Source organism: Chiloscyllium plagiosum, chromosome 3 (assembly GCF_004010195.1).
Source record: "Chiloscyllium plagiosum isolate BGI_BamShark_2017 chromosome 3, ASM401019v2, whole genome shotgun sequence".
NCBI classification, from domain to species: domain Eukaryota; kingdom Metazoa; phylum Chordata; class Chondrichthyes; order Orectolobiformes; family Hemiscylliidae; genus Chiloscyllium; species Chiloscyllium plagiosum.
The window spans coordinates 17336005-17359482 of NC_057712.1; the positions used below are offsets into that span (position 1 = coordinate 17336005).

Genomic DNA, 23478 nt, shown 5'->3' on the forward strand with positions numbered 1-23478 from the left:
AGAATGCTGCTGCACCTCCATCTTTCCAGAGTCCATCACATTCCCTTTTTGCCTGTTCAAATTTTGCAGAGCACAGAATACTGAGATTATGCAGTACACTCTACCTGCACTATAGTGTACTGCAAGGCATCAAAACCTCATCTTCTGCAGCCCCCGATTGAATAATGGGTACATTGGATCTACCTTTGGCCCGAGTCAGGGGATCACGTAAAATGGTGTCACAAACTTTAGACACAGTGGGAAGTCCTTGTTTCCCATTAATTTTTTCTTGTAAGGCATCCAGCTCTTGAAATGGAGGAGGAATAGGAGAGTTCAAAATTACAGGCATCATGGCAGCTAAGGTAATCTTATAATGTAGTACAGACAATCATAGATCACCTGTGGTGTTGGTGGAATGAAACCTTTTCCTGTTGATAAACACAACTGCATGATGAGAAGATGTCCTCAATGTGAGGTGTGCACAATCTACCATGAGCATGGGCAAAGCCTCCCACCTGAGCTGCAAAACTGACCCTCACTGGGGAAAGGTGGGGAGATCTGGCACAAATCCTACATAGAACAGCTACTATATAGGAGGCAGCTAACTGTGCCTACAGAAGCTCTATTACTTATGCAAATCTCCTGCCACTGCCCCATACCCCTGCACACTGGTTCCACCCAATAATCATCCAATGCTCTCTTTAATGCCTAAATTAAACCTTTTTGACCATAATTCCAGGTAGTGCATTCCATACCCTAACAACACACTGAGTGAACATCACTTTAAATCGACACCCTCACTTTTTCCCTTTGCAAACAGGACAAGGTCTCCCTAGTTGCTCTAACCAGACTGCTCATGATTTTGAAAACCTCTATCAAATCTCCTCTCAGCATGCTTTGGAGAACACTCCCAACTTCAGTCTATCCTCATAAATTAACCTTTTTCACCCCTGGAAACATTCCTGTAAATGGACCTTGTAAATACATTTGTGGGTTGAGGATTGTGAAGTCCCATCCATGACTGTGGTGGACCCCTGGAAGCAGCCAGTTGCATAACCATTCAGAATAGCTGCCATGCTGGCAGCCACTGAGATAAACTGAGCACCTACCCCTTCAGGTCACAGGACCTACTCCAACCACTGGCATTATTCTGTGCCTGAGTCTTGGGACATCCTCTATCTGCAGTAGTCTTCTCACTGGCCTATTAGTGACATCCCATAACTCTTACAGGCCCAAAGGACGGAAGGCCCCAGTCCGATATTGGGCACTATCATTGACACTCTGTACTGGGACACTGACTAAAGGCCATCACCCTTGACTTTACACAGGACTACTCTCCTTAGTCTTGAGCCCATTTGGTGTTGGGCAAATATGCAACTAGCACAGGATGTATGAGAGAAATCGAGATAGCACAATGCCACTTGGCAACCACGACAAGCCGCCTAGCTTTGTGTCTCCAGCAAAAGGCAAGACAGAAGCAGAGAGCCGTTAAGGTGGAGGGGGGCAAAGTGCAAAATGGCAAGGCAAGACAGGGATGCTGCAAACATCCAAGTGGGTGCATCAAGTCAGTGGAATGCTAAAAAAGCAACTGAGTATCAGGAATGCTCTGCAGTTGCAATCATGAGATGAGCGTCTATGTGCCATAACAACATTCCAATGACAAGTACTAGTTTTCTCTAAAGTGCAGCATTAACCTTCGCAAGAGAATTCTAAGTGGCTCAGAGATGTGAAGCTGATAAATGATCCACAGAAATTAGTGTTGGACATTATCAATGCTTCAGATGCCTTGGAAATTTGTGTTTGAATGCTTTTCAAGTTCAAGGCACCAATTTTATTCTTGGATGCACATTCAGAACGAAAAACTAAACTTTTTTTTTTCAAATAAGAAATGGTAGGATTACAGGACTATCGCCAAGTCAGAAATGAATGTCAGTTTTACAGCTCAGGAGGGAATTTGTAACTTCAGAGCTCACCTCCAGGCACAGAGGGTAGATCAGGCCTTTCAAAGAATCCCCAAAATTTCATTGACTGTGACAAGAGATAGAAAGATAGAAAAGAGGAGTAGGCCATTCAGCCCTTCAAACTTGTTCTGCCATTCACTATGACCATTTAAATCAATAGCCTGTTTCTGGCTTTACCCCTTATCTTTAGATTTCTTTAGTTCCAAATACTACAACCAACTCCGCCATGAACTTGTTCAAGACCACTTGATGCAGTTAATACACATTCAGAAACAAGCCATTTTCAGATACTTGGTCATTCCCCACTGATAGATCAGTAACAGTGAATAACTTCCAGATAACATGCCCCTTGCTCCAATATTTTTCTACTGCAAAAAAATTTAATATTTAATACTGTCAACATAAATTGCAAGTTTTGCCTTCCTTAAAGAATCTGCTCGATTTATAATAAAAAAATTAACTTAAATTTGTGATCAATACATAATAGGCAAATATTAATCTTCAAACAAAATCACAAGAGTTGATAAACAGAACAAATTGGAGCTTCATCTTGTATTTGGGAGCTCTCTCAGTGAGATCCAGATGAATTAAACTTGGAGTAAACCTTGATTACTAGTATTAAAAAAAATGCAGTGGAGAGCAAGCTCATCATCACTGTCAATTATAATCAGTGCCCAGATAGAAAGTGGCGTTTAAAACCTATATTACCAGTAAAAGCGTTGGTTTGTGCCCACTGAACTGGTGACATTTCTTGGGAAGAAAAATTTGCACAACAGTATTGCAGCTGACATCATAAATTAACACAAAGTCAGGGACAAGAAATGGTAGGCTTTATTTTACTACACTTCGCAGCAGGAGGCAGATGTCTAGTAACACTGGGGTACACAAGGTTTGAACTACTGACAGCTGAAAATACAGAAACATTCCAAAAAAGGATGTTGCAATACATCAGTAACAGCGAATAACTTCCAGATAACATGCCCCTTGCTCCAATAATTTTCTACAGCAATAAGTTTACAATTTAATTCTGTCAACATAAATTGCAAGTTTTGCCTTCCTTACAGAATCCTAAAAAGAACTTGCTCGATTTAAAATAAAAAAATTAACTTAAATTTGTGATCACTATATCTTACATAATAGGCAAATATTAAATGTTCTATGATTGTGACATGTTCAGTCAATTCTGAGCAAGATTAAAAATCAGTATGAATAGATATCAAGCTAGACTTGAAATAAAATAGAGGGACAGCAAAACAGCATTACATTAAATATATAGACCTGCTTTCAATATTGAACTACATTCCACTAAGAATTTTTACAAAATGCCCAACATTTTTTAAGTGCAAGCAATTTTCTTACAGAATAGAAGCATAGAAGCTACAGGTGCTTTCACAATAAGCTTTTAGGCTGTCAGCTACATTCATTGTTATTTAAACAACTGACTTATGATCCAGCTCAAATAAACATTTCCATAGTCAGTCATTCATTGGATATTTACAATCCCCTGTACTAATAATTAATTGAAGCTAAACATCCGATACATTAACTGCATTCAAAAAAAACTCAAGACAACTGCATGTAAACATAACTTTAAAACTTGAATATCTGTTGAAATGCTCCATTGCTGCATTTATGTAACTGCAAGAAAAGCAGAATGCCGGCCACTTTATTGCATGATGCATTAAAATCTGGCAACTGAATCTGTCCACCAAACCATTAGGAATGAGTGAAAGGCATCTGCTGCAAGCTAAGCTTGAAATGACAAGCCAGTGGTTCTTCGTTAATGTCCAGGCAAATCTTTTAAAAATCAGAATTGACTTGCACTACTTGGATCACACTGTAGTAGTCGAACAATGGAGGGATCACTCTTGGCACCTTTTATAAATTCTTCAAGAGACAGTTTACCTGAAAATACATTTTTAAAAATAAAACAAAAGTTATGACCATCTCACAAAACAACACCTATATACTTCATTCAAAGTCCCCTTCAGCAGAGTTGAAAATTAAACTTTGTTACAGTATACTTTATAATACATTTACATTGATTTGCAGTGGCTGTGCGGTTTAACCTCCTTGACTTTGTTCTTTAATTAATGTTTAATTTATTTAACTTTTCACACCTAGTGTTCATTTATCTGCAAATCTTAGATCTTGTAGGACTTTGTCATCTACCCACACTGCTGTTTTTAACTAATCAGTATGCATGCAAGGTCATGAGAGGTACTATGCTGAATGAAATTTTAAAAGGCAACATTTTCCACTTGGATAGGATTCTATTGCCATTGTTCAATGGTAACTGCCCCTGCAAGCTCATTAATTACAACTTCCTACCAATGGAGGCACTGAAATGCCAGCTTAGTTTGTGTTTAAAATAAAGATCATAAAATGTAGAAGTGGATATCTTGTCCCATCATGTCTGCTCCACCATTTAGGGAGATCATGGCTGACCTGATGACCCTCAACTCTATTGTTCTGTCTTTTCCCTATAATTGTTGACAACCTTACTAATTAAAATCTGTCTACCTTAGCCTTGAATATAAACAATCAGCTTCTACAGCCCTTTAATAAAGGATTGTACAGATTCACTTCCTGTGAGGGAAGTATCACCTTTCCTTTCTGCTCTGTTATAATGTGGATGTAGAGACTCAATACCCAAGAGTAAGGGTGGGCACGCAATTTTAAAATTGGGAGCAAATTACTTCTGGTCACACCAACGTCTTCTCTACTTGCTTCACCTGAGGACATACTTGGTCTTGGGTTGCCCATGCGCAATGAACAAGCAATCAACTAGCAACATTTTAAAATAAATCCTTGTGCACTTCTGGTCAACTTTCCCCCCACTATACATTTTAAATGTTTGTATTCAATAGAACACACTATCACCAAAAACAAGAGTATAATTTCAGCATGACAAATATCAATAGTTTTGTTAAATTCCCTACCTCAATTAGAGCACAAATAAAAAATGACAGCTCTATTTTAAAGACATGAATTTGAAGTTAAGTTTGTGCACTAATTCAATTTGAGTCTAAATTTCTACTCTATGCATAAAATCACAGGAAATAAATTGAAGCATCCTTACTCATACACCTTGACTATTTATATACTATTTCCTTCACCTGTTAGTTTAGATCCAGACAGTAGATGGGCACAGCTAAACCAAATGGGTTGGTCTGTACAGTTCGATTTTAGCAATGCTGTCTACTGCAAATTGAATTGTTTGCCAACATCAAACTGCAAAGGGTGATTACTAATGGATTTGTAGATAACAGGCTTGCCAGACAGCACAGGATTCATTTTGGAACAAACGGGAATGGTGGATTTTCAAGAAAAATGCACAGAAGTACTAAATTTGAATAAAACAACTTGCTGATCAGCACACAGTTCAGGAGAACTTTTAATCATTTGGTCTATATGGCCTGAATGCCTAGCTCCATCGCATCCCAAAAGACTTTCATTTTGTTTTTGGAAATCTTCAGTGTATTTCCAAGTGATTTAGTATTTAAAAAAAAAGTGTCCTCTGTCTTCAATGGATTTATAGATTAAATATGAGTATTTATCCCTCAATTCAATATTGTCTTCTATTCAATTAGAGTCAGAATTATACAGCATGGATACAGGCATTTCGGTCCAACTTGTTCACGTCAACCAGACATCCCAATCTGACAGTCCCATTTGCTAGCATCTGGCCCATATCCCTCTAAACCCTTCCTATTCATATACCCATCCAGATGCCTTTAAACGTTGTAATTGTACCAGCCTCCTTCACTTCCTCTGGCAGCTCATTCCATACACACAACACCTTCTGCATCAAAAAAAATTACCCCTTAGGTCCTTTTTAAAATCTCTTTGCTTGCAACTTAAACCTACATCCTCTAGTTTTGGACTCCCCCACCCCAGGAGAAAGACTTTGGATGTTCACTCTATCCATGCTTGTCCATCCTTAATTGCCTTTAGACTGAATTGTAGCAAGTGAGATGGAATAGCTCTTTAATCTTAGGATCATACTAGCTTTAATCTTAATGCAAATGACCTTAACCTTTCTGTAATGATATATATGTTCATTCTTCTATTTCTTTTCAGTTGAATTGTTCAAGCCTAAACGTGATCAAGAATCAGCCCAACTATCCACCATGGTCCAAACGTTCTTTCCATTTGACACAATAAATCAAATAGGGGCACGTTAATTACCGTATTAGTACGAGCAATGAATATTAACATAGTTACCTCTTACAAAAAGGATATATAGGTCAACCTTGATTATCTGAATGACATAGGCAGGGAGTATTCTGCTCGGATAATGCAGTTTACCCAAGCATCGGGACCTTGAGATCTCGTTCAGATAATCCAAAATTTGGATAAACGAGGTTGTTCTGTAATAATTAATCCACAACCTCACTATTTTGTCCTATTCTCATTTCCTGTAACTACATGCATTTTTGTACAAATTTTGACAGGAAGGTTGCCCAAGGGGCTTCATAAAAGCATAAACTAAAAGGGACAATGAATTGAAGGATGAGACATTAGGAAGGATGATTAAAGGCAACAAAAGTGTGTATCTTGAGGGGCTTGACGAGAACAAGGAGTGACAAAGTTTAATGAGAAAATTCCTGGGGGATAGGGCATAGAGCACAGCCAGCTGAGTAAGGAAACAGTGCTTGTGGCAGGGTCAGAGTAACCAATGACTTTAGTTTTCCCAATTACCAATGGAAGGAATCAGAAGGATGCCAGACTTGATTAAAAACAAAAAGTAATTTTAAGAGCATTGGAGCTAGAATGCAGCTGTCTACATGTGAAGTCCGTTACTATATTCTGAATGATGCCACCATGTAACAGAGGAACAGGAAGGAAGATCTTTTAGAAGCTCTAGGGGTGATTGTGCATGGTGAAAAAGATCCATGGCTTTAATTGGATAGATCAGATGGAATCAGCAGGAACACAGCTATTAAGGAAGGCATTGGAGGAGATAATATGAAGAATGGTATGTCAACAATTGAAGGCCACAGAAAGACATTGCAACAAAGTAGAATTAGAGTCAGATGTACAGCACAGAAACAGACCCTTCAGTCCAACTCGTCCATGCCGACCAGATATCGCAACATAATCTAGTCCCATTTGCCAGCAGTTGGCCCATATCCCTCTAAACGTTATACAGTGCTGTCTTTGGCATTTATGGTTTTAGTGAAGATATGTATCTCTTTTGTGATTTTAATGTGCAGCTGCCATAGAAATCACTGACTGACTTGCAGTATATACACAAACACGCAACTAAAGGAACAGAACCTATAAATAAGGTCACTGTTTCAAATAAGGAGTTACACAATTCGGACAGATGTTGAGAGGTTTTATTTTCAGAGGGTTAATAGTGAAAAGCAGTGTAAAGCAGAGTCTGAGATTATTAAGGCAGAGGTTGATAGATTCGCGATAAGCAATGGAGTAAGAGGGAACATGGAGCAATAGGAGGAGCCATGATTGAAAGACAAAGCACACTCAAGCCAGTGGCCAAATTCTGCTTGATGTTTGAAAATTGTTACTGTGCATCTTGTAGATGCTATACACTGCTCTCCCTGGTAAAAGTCAGGTGAATGTGGTGCCACACACTTATCCTAAACAGGGTATTGTTGGACCTGCACTCAGCAAGTACACACTTAACATGTGCCTTGAAATTCCAAACACGTGACTGATGTTAAATTGTACCTTCTACTCTAACTGAGAAACCAACTGGTCATATGATGTATCCAGGGCCTTGCCTTTCTCCCTTTTCAAACAGACAGCTCAAATGGTTCACTTCAATGCTTCTTTCCCACTATCAACACAAACATATATCCTTTTATACGGTTTCTTTTTTAGTTTAGTTAGGGCATGATGATCGGCACAGCCTTGGAGGGACTATTCCTGCCTTTTGTTCTTTCATGCTCTTGGTTACATACCATCATTGTTGGTGTCCATCTGTCTAAAAATCTTGTCCGTTCGTTTTTCTGGTGTAGACTCATCTTCTGGCATCTTCATCACAGAAGATACCATTTTATAAATTGCCTGACATCAAGAAATGAGAGTAGATTTATTTATTAAAACAACAGCTCAAGATCTTTACACAAAGATTTTAAAAGCAAACAAGCAGAGGGCTGGACCATTGTAAATCCAAAATATTACTTCCCACATATTTTACTGCAGAGAAATAAAGCTTTGCTTAAATAAATGTCAAAATCTTAACTTTTTAAATCCTAATGGCTTTTTTGCCCCCCCCCCCCAGTTATGACATGTAATGGTAATATACAATTATTGTCCCTTCTCCAAAACAGGATTTTTTTATTAGTGAAACAGATTTGCACATAAACATGGAATAGACTATGCAGAAGCATGCTGCATCGCAATGTTAAATTTACTTCTGAAACGTCTAGTTAATTTACCTGGAAGCTTTGAACCTACAAGGCATGATGATCTAAAACCTCCAGGAAAAAGCAACATATAAATGGGAATATGGAATTTCAAAATTTCATTCCACTTTCCAGACTGCCTAGGATACCCAACAGCATTTTTCCAAATACTCAAAAATTTTTAATATTCAAGTGTGTACCAGACAGATCAGCAAAGAGAGGTGTGGTGAAGCACTGATTATCTTCGCAGTAAAGTACTTGGCAGTCAGAAATATTTTCACAGTAGGTTTGTGCAGTAACTTTTGCAATGCAGTTTATTTCATAAACCATTTTGAGAGGCACTTCATTTTCAAAAGTGGTAATTTCTATTGCCTTTGGACTGGCAATAACTCCCATTAGTCATTACCGCAGGTTAATTGGAGTGATGGTATTGGCAGAGTTGATGTCACTAGACAAGCAACCCAGAGGCCCATAATAAATGTTCTGGGGGACCCAGGTTCAAATCCTACGATGGCAGCTAGCAGAATTTAAATTCAGCAAATAAATTGGCAATTAGTGTCAGTAATGGTAACCGTGATATTATCACCACCCATTCTTGTAAAAATTCACTTCGTGCCTTCTGCTAAGCCTGCTGACCTGAGCTGGTTAACAGGCGAGTCCAGACCCATAACAATGTAGTTGACTCTTCACTATTCTCTGAACTAACTCGCACAAGCCACTCTGTTCGAGAGCAATTAGCAACAGGCAACAAATGCTTGCCTTGCTAACAGCTCATGGAAGCACAAAAAGAAATTACTTGTCACAGGATTGTGAAGCTGCAATAAAGGCAGTCACTCCCTTCCCCTCATCCCACCCAACACATCCATCAACATGCACTTTAGCAAGCAGAAGAGGCAGAAAATTAGCATGGATTCTTGTTTTTGTGCACACGCTGGTAGAATGAGCGAACACAGTGGTGAAAAAGGAAAAAAAAGTAGGCAGAAGACAAAATGTTTCAGTACTATTGGAAGCCATCAAACTTTTAAAATAGTTAAATGGGATAGGCAGAGCAGATACAGGCATGATGTTTCTCAAAGTTTTGTGGAGATTAGATTACCTACAGTGCGGAAATAGGACCTTCGGCCTAACTAGTCCACACCAACCCTTCAAAGAGTAACCCACCCAGACTCACTTCCCTCAATGATGCACCTAACACTATGGGCAATTTAATATGGGCATTTTAATATGGCCAATTCACCTGACCTGCACATCTTTGGACTGTGGGAGGAAACCAGAGCACCCGGAGGAAATCCACGTGGATACGGGGAGAAATGTGCAAACTCCACATAAACAGACATATTCACCACAGGCTAGAATCGAACCTGGGACCCTGGTGCTGTGAGGCAACAGTGCTAACTATTGAGCCACCGTGCCGCTCCCAAACACCCCTGACCCATCTCCCTGCTCCAAAAATCAATTTAATACAAACACTCCCACATTCAGGAGATATCAGATATTAAACTGATAAGAACAGAAACTACATGTATTCCAAGCCAAAAGGCCAAGAATCAGAGAACACAATTGTATTTTTTAAAAAAAGGATGCTTCTTAGGTTAGATATAATGGAGAATTTTGTTTAACTCAAAAAGGGTAGTGAATCTTTGGAATCTCCCACTCCAGAGGGCTGTGGAAGCTCAGTTTTTGAGTAAGTTTAAGCTGAAGATTGATGTACTCAATGGATAATCAGAGATCTAAGACTATGGGGATGAGGTGGGTATAACGCATTGGTGTGTTCAATCAGCCATGAGTGGGGAAAACTGTATAGGCCAATGGCCTACTCCTGTTCTTATATTCCGACTAACTCTACTTTCACCCACTGGACAGAGGGGGACACTGCACTAACAAATATACATGTCAATTTGCAGAAAATGCAAGCACAATACCCATTACAAAAGTGCATTAGTTTTTATATGGGTTAGAATTAATGGAATGTTAGTCAATTGCTTTCCTTACTCCCCAGATAATTCACTCCCTGCTAATTAGCCATTATATTTTCTGCAGTAACTAGCAAGCAGGAACTGCATTTAAACATTTTAGTCTGCTTACACAAGTTATTGCAATCTGGTTACATTCAGGGTGCAATGTGAGAAATACCATCAAACCATTCAAGCATTAGATTGTTCGAGCGAAGGTAGTAAATTCTTCAGGTTAGTAAGGGGTTCTTGGATGAGTCTGGCTAAAGACTAATGAAAGAGGAGCTAGAATGAATTGTCAACCCTAAGTTGTCATCTCTCATCTGAGCAAATTCATTAGGTTAAAGTGACAGCACCAGATTCGGCAATACATTTTGGATTTCAGATGTAAACTCAATTTTTGAACTTTGATTATAAGTTGGTAATTATTTCTGTATTTTTAAGTACAGTGGTTTCCTCTGAACAATCAAGCTTTGCTACTTCCAGAGAATTAAAATAGTAGACCCTTTGACTTGTCTCAATTCTTCTGTTATACAGTCACAAGTGAGGAGCACAAGACAAGTTACCAGGATATGACAACATTTGATTTTCTCTTTTCTATCATAACCATAGATATTCCATTTCCACTCTCATCAAGCTCATTTAAGTCCAATTGCCAAGCTAACTATTTAATTTTCCCACAAATCACTGAGTTACACCGTAATATGAATCCCTGTCCCCCTCCATTCTTGTCATAAACTGTTCCATTGACAAGCTTTCCATTCTATCCAAATTGCTGGAATGAGTGAGAAGTCCAAGCTACAAGAACTGTTTTCCCTTCCTAAACACACTTCCTACGACTTACATTCAGCCTTGCATCGAGGGCAAAATTTGCTAACATCTTACATGACTGGCTACCTCAAATCATTCCTCATCTTGTCCATCCTTCTCGGTCATCTCCACAGTGCTCTTCCATGGTACTATTCTAATTGTCCCAGTCACCCCCTCGGCTCTTACATGAATTTCTATTTTACTTCTTGATGAAATTTGTAACTTAAAAGGGATGATCTCACATGCACACTGTTGAAACTGGAGTTTACCAGCTGAAAAAGCTGTTTCTACTCTCATCTGCTGTTTAAATGTCAGCTCATCAATAGCTAAGCTAAAACCAAATCTCTTCCTCCTGCCTGCACCCTACATATCATTATCTTGACTGCCTTCAAACAATGTTCAGAGGTATGGATATTGGCACCCTGGTTTTACCTGCACTGAATTTCTACCCACATATGATTAAGTGCGAAGATTCCTTTCTTAGTGATTACTGTACTATCCAACCCATAGCTCTCTGCTGCCAACGTCACCATTTCTCAATGGCTCACTTGTTTGCCTTCATCTGCTCGAAACTATGGACTTTTCCAAACTTCCATTTCTTCTCACTCTTGGATTTTTGCATTCAATGAATTGACAAATCTGTGTTTCACTTTCAAATATCCTATAACCAATATTAAATTTACAAAAATTAATGTCTAGGTCAGCCAAGCTGCAGTCAAAGACAATGGACGCAGTTATTCTGCCCAAGTTGAAACTGAGCGCGCGAGAACGAGAGCCACACACACAGTCTTGTTATCAGAAATAAACAAGACCGTGCAAATTGAACTGCATTTATTCCATGCCATACCTGTACAATCTCCAGCATTTCACTCCGACTGATGTACCCATTTCCATCCAAGTCATACATACTAAATGCCCACTTCAACTTCTGTTCCAACTTCCCTCGGGATGTGACACTGAGTGCAATTATAAATTCTCTGAAGTCAATTGTTCCATCGGCATTTGTATCAAACGTACGGAACACATGCTCTGCAAACTTTGAAGCATCTCCATATGGAAAGAAGTTTGCATAGATTTTCTTGAACTCCTCTACAGTTAAGTGCCCACTAGGGCAATCTTTAAGGAAGCCTTTGTACCACTCTTGGAGCTCGTGATCTGTGAATTCTGTATTTTCTCGCAGGTCCTGAAGCACTTCGGGACGCAGTTTACTATTCTGCTTTCCCATCCTCTTGGCTTGGTTTCAAATCTACATAAAACAGGAAACACATTAATGAGCATTGTGGCAGAATAAATGAACTAATATAGCTTGCGAATAACGATCCAACAGTTGTGCTGCAATAGGATTAGGCAAATATAGTGTTGAGCAAATAGGAACATTTTTTTAAAAATCGGGTATTAGGTCCATTTGGCACGTCTATGTATCTAGACAAAGGGTCGTGGAATAACAGTAACAGAGGTTAGGCGAAAAGAAAATGAGATCCTGTAAAGAGGAGGCTAAGCTGCCCTCTTTAAATGCTATTTAATAATTATTAAAATAGTCAAAATATTCAGGAGGTCAGCATTATCTATGCAGAGGAAAAAAAAAGGTAGTTTACAGCTGCAAATGTCAAGACTGTTCTGACAGTCAAACTGCTGGCATTCATTGGGATTAGAACTGATACTAACAGCAGCTCCTTACATCCATAAACATGATTGAAACACTGAAAATAAAGAGCACTGTCAGCAATCTCCTGCTTCTCCAACGGTCACAGTATTGGCATGCACTTTTCCAGCTTTAATCGCATATTAAAGGTCCCCCCCAAAACGTTATGTTCTGTTGACCAACATGTAACAGTTTTTGGGTTGAGCAGGGATTAGTCTAGGACAAAATTTTATACTTGTGAAATTTCAAACTTCTTCAGTGTGGTAAACTTTCAATACTTAAAAATTCCGCACATTAGCCCGAGATGTTTCTGTTTCTCAGTCCCACGTGTGTATTCTGATCTTTACGTCACTCTCGCATGCTCACTTTTCTAATCATTCTACAATTGGTTCACTTTATTTCCTCACTTGCAGCATGAGAATTGTTTTAATGTGCTTGGCTGCTTATCCAATTGGTTGAAGTTGCTATCAAAGCTGGTGTTGGAATCAAATCAACGAGAGAAAGTGAAAATCATGCCATTGGGATTGCTGGATGTTTGAGGGCAACTTCCTCTGACATCAGGAGCAAGTGCTGCCTATTCATTGTAGGCTGCAAAATTTGAGTCAACACCTTGGGTTCGGAAGAAAGTCATACCAGACTCAATGTTAAATGCTTTTCTCTGCGCAGATGTTCCCAGGTCTGCTGAGTTTCTCCAGCATTCTGGGTTTGTTTCAGATTTTTAGCATCTGTAGAATTTTGCCTTTATTCTTGGCTTGACAACCATTTTGGACGTGACTAGAAAATTTCATGGCAGTAACTGTTTTTTTAAAAAAATACAGAGATAGTGAAAGGGCCTCTGAGGAAAGCACAGTGGCTCAGTGGTTTGCATTGCTGCCGCACAGCACCAGGGACCCAAGTTCGATTCCAGCCTTGGGTGACAGAGGACTTTGCACATTTGGTGGATTGGCCATGCTAAATCACCCATAATCCCAGGGATGGGCAGTGTGGATGGATTAGCCATGGGAAATGGAGGATTACAGGGATAGGGTAGCGAGGTGGGTCTGGATAGGATGCTCTTCAGAGGGTCGGTGTGGATTCTATGGGTCAAAAATGGCTTGCTTCCACACTTAGTGATTCTATGAAAAAGAAAGGTCAGTAATAGAGTGGATGGCAAGTGTGATCAAACAACAAAAGGTTATACTAAAAGGCAAAAGCGAATGATAACAGAACAAATAATGAAACAAGATGCGTCCAGAAGTAATATTGTTATGAAGATGTAGGGATACTGTACCTTTAAGAGCCTTGAAGGACTTAGCAAGCATACAGGGTGCTAGAGAATTTACAATGTAACATTTGGTCCAACAGCTAGCAATACCTAGTTTGCTACAAAACAAAAACAAATCCAAATTCGGCCAATTATGACCCAAGATACTAAACTCCAATTAAGTTTGGTTTTAATATTGTCAAAATACCAAATCCAATGAAACAATCTAAGGTTTTAGCGTATAAATATTAAGCAAATTGAACAGTTGGGGGAAGAATTGCCAAGCCACCAACATATGCAGAGTGCCTGCAGAATAACTCTTAAAAAAGGTACCTTTATCTATCAACAACCTGTGAATCAGAAAACCTAAGATGACGATAGAGGAAGATAAAGAAAATTCCATAGCTGGCTGCTTTTGAAATTTCAATATTTTGGTAAACCTTGATTGGGAATTTTAATCGGACTAGTATTATACAAGGGAAAGTAAAAGATAGGTTAAAGTAAGCAGTTGTAAATAGCTGTTAGACTTTTCAAAAAAAAACTAACAGAAAATAAAGTAGTTAATTTTTACTTTAAATCATGACCTTTGGGATACTTCTTTGCCTCGCGAATTTTAACAGGTTACAACACAGGTTAACTCCTTTGTCGTGCTGGCTTAAATTAGCAGGGGTGGGGGGTTTACCAGTCATAACAATATGAATAAGCAACAGGGCCATAACCAACACCTGCTGTTGAAAGAAAAGAATGAGAGCAGTGAAATGTTTGCACAAGATCAAGTTTGGAACTGTGGCATGTTTAAATTGAACAAGATGCTGCCCTTAAACCTTCTGCTGAGTTTGAGTTTAACTGAAATGGAGCAGGAATCCTGACAATTGAATAATCCATCATCTCAAAAAGAACAACCAGAGCAGCAGGTCTCAGGCGCCCCAGTCTGCCGGGGGCACGAAATACATTCCAACAGACTGGCCGCTTACAAAATTCCAACTCCTGAAGACAGTCATTCTTTCATTAAGGCAACTATGAATCACCCAATACAAGACACTGTTGGAAATTTCTCATGGATAGGAACCCAGAGTAACTTTGTCTGCATAGTTCCTACTTATAAACTGGGAAAATGACACCAATTTATTTTAAATGGAAATTCAAACAAATAAAACTCATAGCAATGAAAAATATTGCACCAATCATATTTAAATGATCAAAAGTTCTTCATATTGATGGACTGAATAATAAAATTTCATCTGTCCCTGCCTTGCAACAGAAGTTAAAGCCATAATTATAGTATGAATTTAAAATAATAGAATAAGACAACTCTAGTTTGTGATTATGCATATGTATGCTGGTTACTGCATCCACACCTTCAAAATTGCACAGATTAGTTTCTTCAGTCAATTATCTTGAAGGGTAGAGCGTAGCTGCATTAACCATCTCCCAAAGGAAAATAGCAAGTGTTGAAAATCAGTAAGCTGGCGATTAAAATTGCACATATTTAGGCAGCACTTTATATTTAAGCCCTAAAAAGATCACATGTACAGAATCATGTGCAGTTTCGGGCACTGCACTAAAACATTGGCCTTGTCAGAAACAAGGTCCAGAATATCACCAGAGTTCCCAAGGATTAGGTTAGGGAGAAAAGTTTATGTAAACTAGGCTTCCCCTCCCTGATTTTGCAAGGAACTGATCAGATAGGTGGGATAAACAAACAATCATTCTGCCCTAGTGGGACAGTGTCAGAACAGACCAAAGTTAGAGTCTAAAAATCCTACAGCATGGAAACAGTCCCTTCAGTCCAAATCTTCAATGCCAACCAGATATCCTAAATTAATGTGGAGCCATTTGCCACTTCTTGGCCCATACCCCTCCAAACCCTTCCTATTCATATACCCATCCAGATGCCTTTTACATGTTGTAACTGTACCAGCCTCCATGACTTCCTCTGGCAGCTAATTCCATACATGCACCACCCTCTGCATGAAAACCTCTCTCTTTAGGTCCCTTTTAAATCTATCCCCTCTTAAACATATGCCTTCTAGTTTTGGACTCCCCTAGCTAGGAAGAGAGACCTTGGTTATTCACCCAATCCACACCACTCATGATTTTATAAACCTCTATAAAGGTTACCCCTCAGCCTCCAACACTCCAAGGAAAATAGCCCCAGCCTATTCAGTCTCTCCCTGTAGCTCAAGCCCTGGCAACATCCTTGTAAATCTTTTCTGAACCCTTTCAAGTTTCACAACACCCTTCCTCTATCATTCATGAGGAAAATAAAAATTGGAATAAACACCTTTTAAAGGGTGGCAGAATAGTGAACTCTGAGAATAGAATACCAGGTAAATTCATTCGACCAATACATTTTTGCTATTAAAGCAAATGCGCTTATCTCTGAGGCAAGTCTTGCTGTTGAACCTCAATGGACAGTCCCAGTCAAAGTGACTGACATAGGAGTCCAACCTCATTACTCCACAACCACCTGATGAAAGAGCGTTGCTCCGAAAGCTAGTGTGCTTCCAATTAAACCTGTTGGACTATAACCTGGCGCTGAGAGATCTTTAACTCATGACTATACACATCCAATGCATTTTTGAGTGGATGGTTGTATAGAATTCATAGCTCAAAAACATGCCTAAGCAGATTTGTTTTCATCTCCATGTGGAGAACATATATAACAGACTGGATTATACCCTACAGATGCTTCAACTACATTGCTGCAGATGTGAGAAACTTTACAGAGTCAGTAGACAGCAGATAAACATTCTTTACAGTTCAAGAACAAACATACTAAATGCATAAATAAATTAACATTGAATAAGCTGCAATACTTTGTGCAGCTATAAAAAGGTCAGCCCTTCTAGAAAAATAATTAGAGTCAGTGTGCAGAATAGATTCACCATTAAATGTGCTAGGTACCCAAACAACTCTTCGCACCTTCACACTGTACTAGGTGGAATTAAAAACAATATTCACAATTTTCAGGTATCATGGAACAAAAATCAGCAGAATCAGACAAATGTCTAACACTGTGGCGTGCTACTTGCTGTCACTGTGTCAAAGAGATTGAGTAAATGAAACTAAGTGGAAGCAGCCTTTCCAATAAGCCATGTACAGATTTGAAAGTTAAAAATAAATCACATTATACATAAAGCGTAGAATGTACTCCAACTTGGGTACTAGTAGCAGGTCTTGCACTAAGTTGCACAAAATTAATAAAAACATTTATTTTAACTGAACACTATTTAAGGTCAAATTATATTTTTTTCCCCTCAGAGGGCAGTTTTGAAAGTGAAAGGGTTATATAATTTTGACATCTTAGAGAAATCTACTGGCAAACCTTAACAGTAGAAATCTTCTCCTCCACCACCCCAACCCCCTCCCCACAGTTTTGCAACATCAACAAACCACTTGCTCCAAGAGCTAGTCAAGAGACTATAACTGTCCGACGGTAAAACCAACCGCACAAGCCATCACACTTCACCCATGGCCAAAAATTGACCGAAAAGAATCTCTGGCATACAAGTCTCTTATCTTTGAACAGTGAAGTCCTGCTACACCCACCACGTCCCCTTATCTCAGCTCTAGAGAAATCTTACTGATGATCAGTCATTTTTCCACAACTTTTGGATTCTAATGAGTGACGCGGTTGTGATACCTTCACAAATCTAAATATTTAATATATTAGAGCAAATAAAGAGAAATATAAGATTAGCCAAGCTGGGATGCAAGTCTTTGATTTTTTTTTTTAAAAAAAAGGACGTTAGGAGGAACGAATACAGAGTACAAGACTGAAAAGTAAACAACTTGTTGAAACAACATTCAAATGCCTCAATAAAAATCAGGACACAGGTCTATCATAAAAACTTTGTAGCGCGAATACACAAGGAACATGTAACTGTAAATGATACACATATACTTCCCCTCCTCTCCCCCCACATCAAGGTTAAGAGGAGCAGGTACCACTTGCAAGTTCCCTCCAAGCTATTCACCATCGAGGCTTGGAAATAAAACTGACACTGGGGCAAAAAGTTTGGAACTCCTTCCCCAATGTCACCGCGGGTCTACCAACAGCAAATGGTCTGCAGCAGTTCAAGGAGGCAGCTCATTACCTTAGAGTGTGATTAGGATCAAAAAATAAATGTGAATTTAAAAACAGCTGCCAATTGCAGACCCCTGTTGCAACTTACTAAAATTGTACAAATAATTTAATCTTCTATCCTAGGTCAAATCCCTTGCAACCAAGTTTGTTAAGGGCAGTCAGACTACATTAAAGTAAAAAAAAAAACCCTCACACAACCTAAAACGGGGAGATTCAAGATGGCAGCAATCTGAACAGTCTGCTGTGTTGGGCTCTGTTTCATACCCAAGGCAAGGTGGGCTTTTACGCACCCCCCTCCCCATTAGTCAACCGAGGATAGTTTGCAGCATAAAGTAAGTAGAGCATCTAGAGCCTCCTTAAGTTAGGATTTGAAAGATCTGCAGCTGACATGAAGACATCGAAGGGAAAGGGACCTAGGGGAGTGCAGCAGGCAGGGCACTCCCCTACTCTGTCAGGCATATCCGCAGCAGTTACCTCGATCCCCTGGAGGCGCCCTTAGTAAATTCTGCTGCTCCACTGAACCTAAGTGCGTTTGCAAACTCACTTAGTAAATTCTGCTGCTCCACTCAACTGAGTTTGCAAAATTCAGTGGGAAAAAAAAACGAGGCAGCGCTGTAACCAATTACTACCATGCTGACAAAGCAGGTGGTAGCGGTCCGGGCCTTGGATCAGCATGTAGAGGCGCTGGAGCAGAGGACCCCTGAGGCCGCGGAGAGCTCAAAGGGGTGGGTCCGAACCTTGGAAGGTCAGGCCCAGGCCCTGCAGGAACAACTAGACTACCACACCAAAATTGCTTCATTTAACCCCATTCGTGATAACCGCCACCTTGGGGTCTTTATATAACACTGCCACCCATCTCGCGAAGGCCTCTCCCAGACCAAAACAATCTAGAGCAAAGAGATACGACCATTCCACCCAGTCAAAAGCCTTTTCTGCATCTAGGGTGACCACCAAACCCGGAATTGTTCTCTGCGGACATATTTGCACTATATTCAATACCCACCTGATATTGTTGGAGGAGCTGTGGCCCTAGATAAAACCCGTCTGGTCCTCTTTTATAATAATGGGCAGCACCTTCTTCAGTCTCAAAGCCAACACCTTTGATTGGATTTTAAAATCCACATTCAACAATGAGATGGGCCTATACGATGTGTGATTCTTGGGGTTTTTCCCTTCCTTTAAGATAAGGGAGATACTAGCATCCCTAAGAGAGGGTGTATGAATGACTATACATTCCCAGCAGTGGTTCAGTTAACACGTGCATGAACCCCTTGTAAACTTCATTCAGGAATCCATCTGGGCTAGGTTCGTTATCACCTTGGAGCTGCCTTACTGCCTCCTGTACTGTCAGAGGTGCATTTAAAAGGGAGGCTTGATCTACGTTTATACCAGGGAGGTCAAAGTTTTCAAAGGATTCCATCTGATCTCCATCCCCACAGACCTCCAATCAGTATAGAACTCCCGGAATCTGGCACTGATCTTCATCAATTCATGAGAGCGCTGATCTATGTGGGTCAGGGATCTAAATTGGTTTTGTTCCAATCTGACCAGAGTATGCGAGAAATCAAGGCATGCAAACCAAATCACAAACTAATTGTTCAAACCATCAGTTGCTTTTAACATCTATTATTCAGATTTCAATGTGAATGGTGATGTGCAATCTATAGTTTGGTGCTATGAACATTCAGGGTGGAAAGCCAAGTTGCCCACAAAGACAATACTTGAATATATTATTCTTCAATGTTTATAGAAGTATCTAAATATATTGACATAAAAATGCAATTTTTAAAAAAGATGATGAGTGAGACACACACACGCTTAAACGAAAGGATAACTGTAATGCTGCCCCTGCAGGGAGCTGGAGGACCGGGTGGGGGGGGGGGGGGGTGTTGGTTACATACCTCATTTGATGACTAGGAGGAGGGTGCTGAAGTCTGAACCCAAGGAAGAAAATTCGAACTGTTGGAAGAGCAACATCCTGTTACTTGCACTCTCTTTACAACTCCTCTCAGCAACAAAAACCTACAAGTCTCCTTTGCCATTGTGGATTGTTCCCGTCAAGGATTCCTTGGAATACAGCCCACCTATCCCAAAGGAAATTCAGCAAGCTGCATTTCAGGAAGACACTCCAGTAACAAAAGGTTGTGCACACAGAACTGTAGAACACCGTTTCAGACAAACCATGTGCTATTCTTTCTTCATAAGTTTATTACTTGGTCAAAGTTGAATAAATTAGTTGCATGCTGTTGGCTAAAGAAACTTGTCAGGCTTGTTCCTAACACTGACACAGAGACCAAGATAACTGACCAAATCCCAATCTGATTAAGTTGTAAATTTGTTGCGACTTGTGGGAGAGGCAGATTGGAAAGGAAACTGTGCATCCCTCCAACCTCAGTTGGAACCATAGATTTTAGAGTTTTAACCAACCTTTCACGACAAGGTTAGAAGTGGAGATGTCTGACCACTGTAACTGTTACAGTGACAGTGTTTAATACCATTTGCAACTTCTCAGATACTGAAGCAGCCAGTTCCATAGATGGCAAAACCTAGACAAAGTTCAAACTGGAGCACAAAACCAGAATGTAACACTCATTATACACTTCAGGCAATGACCACCATTAAAACATCTAACTAACATTGCCACATATTGAACAACAATACCATCACTGAACCCCAATATTAACTCCTAGAGGTCATTATTGACCAGAAACTGAACTGAACCAACCTTAAAAATACTAGTTATACAAGAGCAGATTGGGACTCTGTTCATCATTTATAAAAGCAAAATCGGAGTATGATGGAATATTCCCCACTTGCTTGAATGAACACACTCCAACAACACAAGCTCAAGACCATCCAGGACAAAAAGCATGATTGGCAACCATCCACCACCAGCATTTATTCCCTTCATTACTGACACACAGCATCTTATAGTGCAGACTGCCATTGAGATCTTTTAGACTGTCTTCCTGACAAAACAGACACCATCTACAAGGACAACAGGACCAGTCCAGCCTCTTGAAGATGCCATCCAAGATTCTATCTTAACACTAATATATAACTTCACTGCCACTGGGTCGAAATCCTGGAATGCTCTGATCAACAGCAATATGAATTTTCACAACATATACTGGCAGGGAGATTTGCTAGAGCAGCTCGGGAGGATCTAAACTATTAAGGTGGGAGTGGGACCCAGGGCGATAGTGAGGAGAGACCAATCTGAGACCAGTACAGTTGAGAACAAAGGCGAGTCAAACAGTCAGGGCAGGCAGGGACAAAGCAGACAACAAGGTAGGACTGAAATTAAACTGCATTTATTTCAATGCAAGAGAACTAAAAGGGAAGGCAGATGAAGTCAGGGCATGGTTAGGAACATGGGAGTGGGATATCATAGCAATTACAGAACCATGGTTCAAGGATGGACAGGATGGGCAGCTTAATGTTCCAGGTTACAAATGCTACAGGAAGGACAGAAGGGAGGCAAGAGAGGAGTGTGAGTAGTGTTTTTGATAAGGGATAGCATTACAGCTGTACTGGGGGAGGATATTCACGGAAATACATCCAGGGAAGATATTTGGGTGGAACTGAAAGAAAGGGATGATCACCTTATTGGGATTGTATTATATAGTCAGAGGGAAATTGAGAAACAAATTTGTAAGGATAATAGGGTGGTTGCCGTAGGGGATTCTAACTTTCCAGACATAGATTGGGACTGCCATAGTGTTAAGGGTTTAGATGGAGATGAATTTGTGAAGTGTGTACAAGAAAAGTTTCTGATTCAACATGTGGATGTACCTACAAGGGAAGGTGCAAAAATAAGGCAGGGCAGGTGACTGAGGTGTCAGTGGGGGAGCACTTTGGGGCGAGCAACCATAATTCTATTAGTTTTAAAATAATGATGGAAAAGGATAGACCAGATCTAAAAGTTGAAGTTCTAAATTGGAGAAAGGCTAATTTTGACGGTATTAGGCAAGAACTTTCAAAAGCTGATTGGGGGCATATGTTTGCAGGTAAAGAGATAGCTGAAAAATGGAAAGCCTTCAGAAATGAGATAACAAGAGTCCAGAGAAAGTATATTCCTATTATTGTGAAAGGAAAGGTTGGCAGGTGTTGGGAATGCTGAATGACTAACGAATTTGAGGGTTTGGTTAAGAAAAAGAAGGAAGCATATGTCAGGTATAGACAGAATAGATTGAGTGAATCCTTAAAAGAGTATAAAGGCAGTAAGAGTATACTTGAGAGAGAAATCGGAAGGGCAAAAAGGGGACATGAGATAACTTTGGCAAATAGAACTAAGGAGAATCCAAAGAGCTTTTAAAATACATTAAGGACAAAAGGGTAACAAGGGAGAGAATAGGGCCCAAAGATCAGCAAGGCGGCCTTTGGTGTGGAGCCGCAGGAGATGGGGGGAGATACTAAACGAGTATTTTGCATCAGTATTTACTGTGGAAAAGGACATGGAAGATATAGAATGTAGGGAAACAGATGGTGATATCTTGAAAAATGTCCATATTACAGAGGAGGAAGTGCTGAATGTCTTGAAACGCATAAAAAGTGAATAAATCCCCAGGACCTGTAAACCTATGCCCTCTAGTTCATTTTCATGAAGAGGGTGGTACTTGTATGGAATGAGCTGCCAGAGGAAGTGGTAGAGGCTAGTTCAATTGCAACATTTAAAAGGGCATTTGGATGGGTATATGAATAAGGAGGGTTTGGAGGGATATGACAGGTGCTGACAGGTGGGACTAGATTGGACTGGGATATCTGGTTGGCATGGATGAGTTGGACCGAAAGGTCTATTTCCGTGCTGTACACCTCTATGATTAACTTACAGCATGCAGCTCACTACCTTCCCAAGGACAATTATGGATGGGTAATAAATGCTGGTCTTGCCAGTGATGGACCATCTCAGGAATGACTAAAATATTTAAATTTGTACACATCAACTTTGTGCAATAAACATCTAGACTGTTCAGACTTTAAAACATAACCATAATCTGGCATTAGTAATTACAAACTAAAAATACTAAAATATTGCAGTTTAAATCATTCTACAACATACATTTATATTCAAAGAAAATTTGAAAATCTTATTTTAAAAAAAGGTCCTAACGCTTGAGTGCCAGTATGACTCAGTTGGTAGGACTCTTGCCTTTGAATCACAAGGTTCTGGGTCAAGTTATACAACAGGCCTTTAACAAACAGGCTGACCCTACAGTGCACTGCTGAGAATGCTCTATCAGAGGTGTCTAATTTCAGATGGAGACATTAAACCAAGGTATTTCATCCGACTGCTTAGGGAGATGCTGGAAAATCCCGTGGCACCATTTCATAAAAAAAACAAAGGGAATTATCCCTGCTACCCTTGATAATGTTGTCAAATCAACATTACAAAAATAGATCTTTGTTATCATATTGTGCAAG

General features: G+C 39.8%; 1 protein-coding gene and 1 non-coding gene across 4 annotated transcripts in view; both read right to left on the reverse strand.

Annotated features, from left to right (window-relative positions):
- Positions 1–2753: 2753 nt before the first annotated feature.
- The window catches only part of LOC122541302 (hippocalcin-like protein 1), a 63619-nt gene continuing 42894 nt past the window's right edge, over positions 2754–23478 (reverse strand). For all 3 annotated transcript variants that reach the window (XM_043677941.1, XM_043677950.1, XM_043677935.1), the window contains 3 exons: positions 11927–12325; positions 7871–7976; positions 2754–3845 (listed from right to left, as the gene is read on the reverse strand). In XM_043677941.1, coding sequence (XP_043533876.1) covers positions 3748–3845; positions 7871–7976; positions 11927–12304 — 582 coding nt within the window. In that variant the 5' untranslated portion in view covers positions 12305–12325 and the 3' untranslated portion in view covers positions 2754–3747. The remainder of the gene's footprint in view (positions 3846–7870; positions 7977–11926; positions 12326–23478) is intronic.
- On the reverse strand, positions 9688–9869 carry LOC122548707. Its single transcript, XR_006311318.1, has one exon. It is a non-coding gene; the product is annotated as a U2 spliceosomal RNA (small nuclear RNA).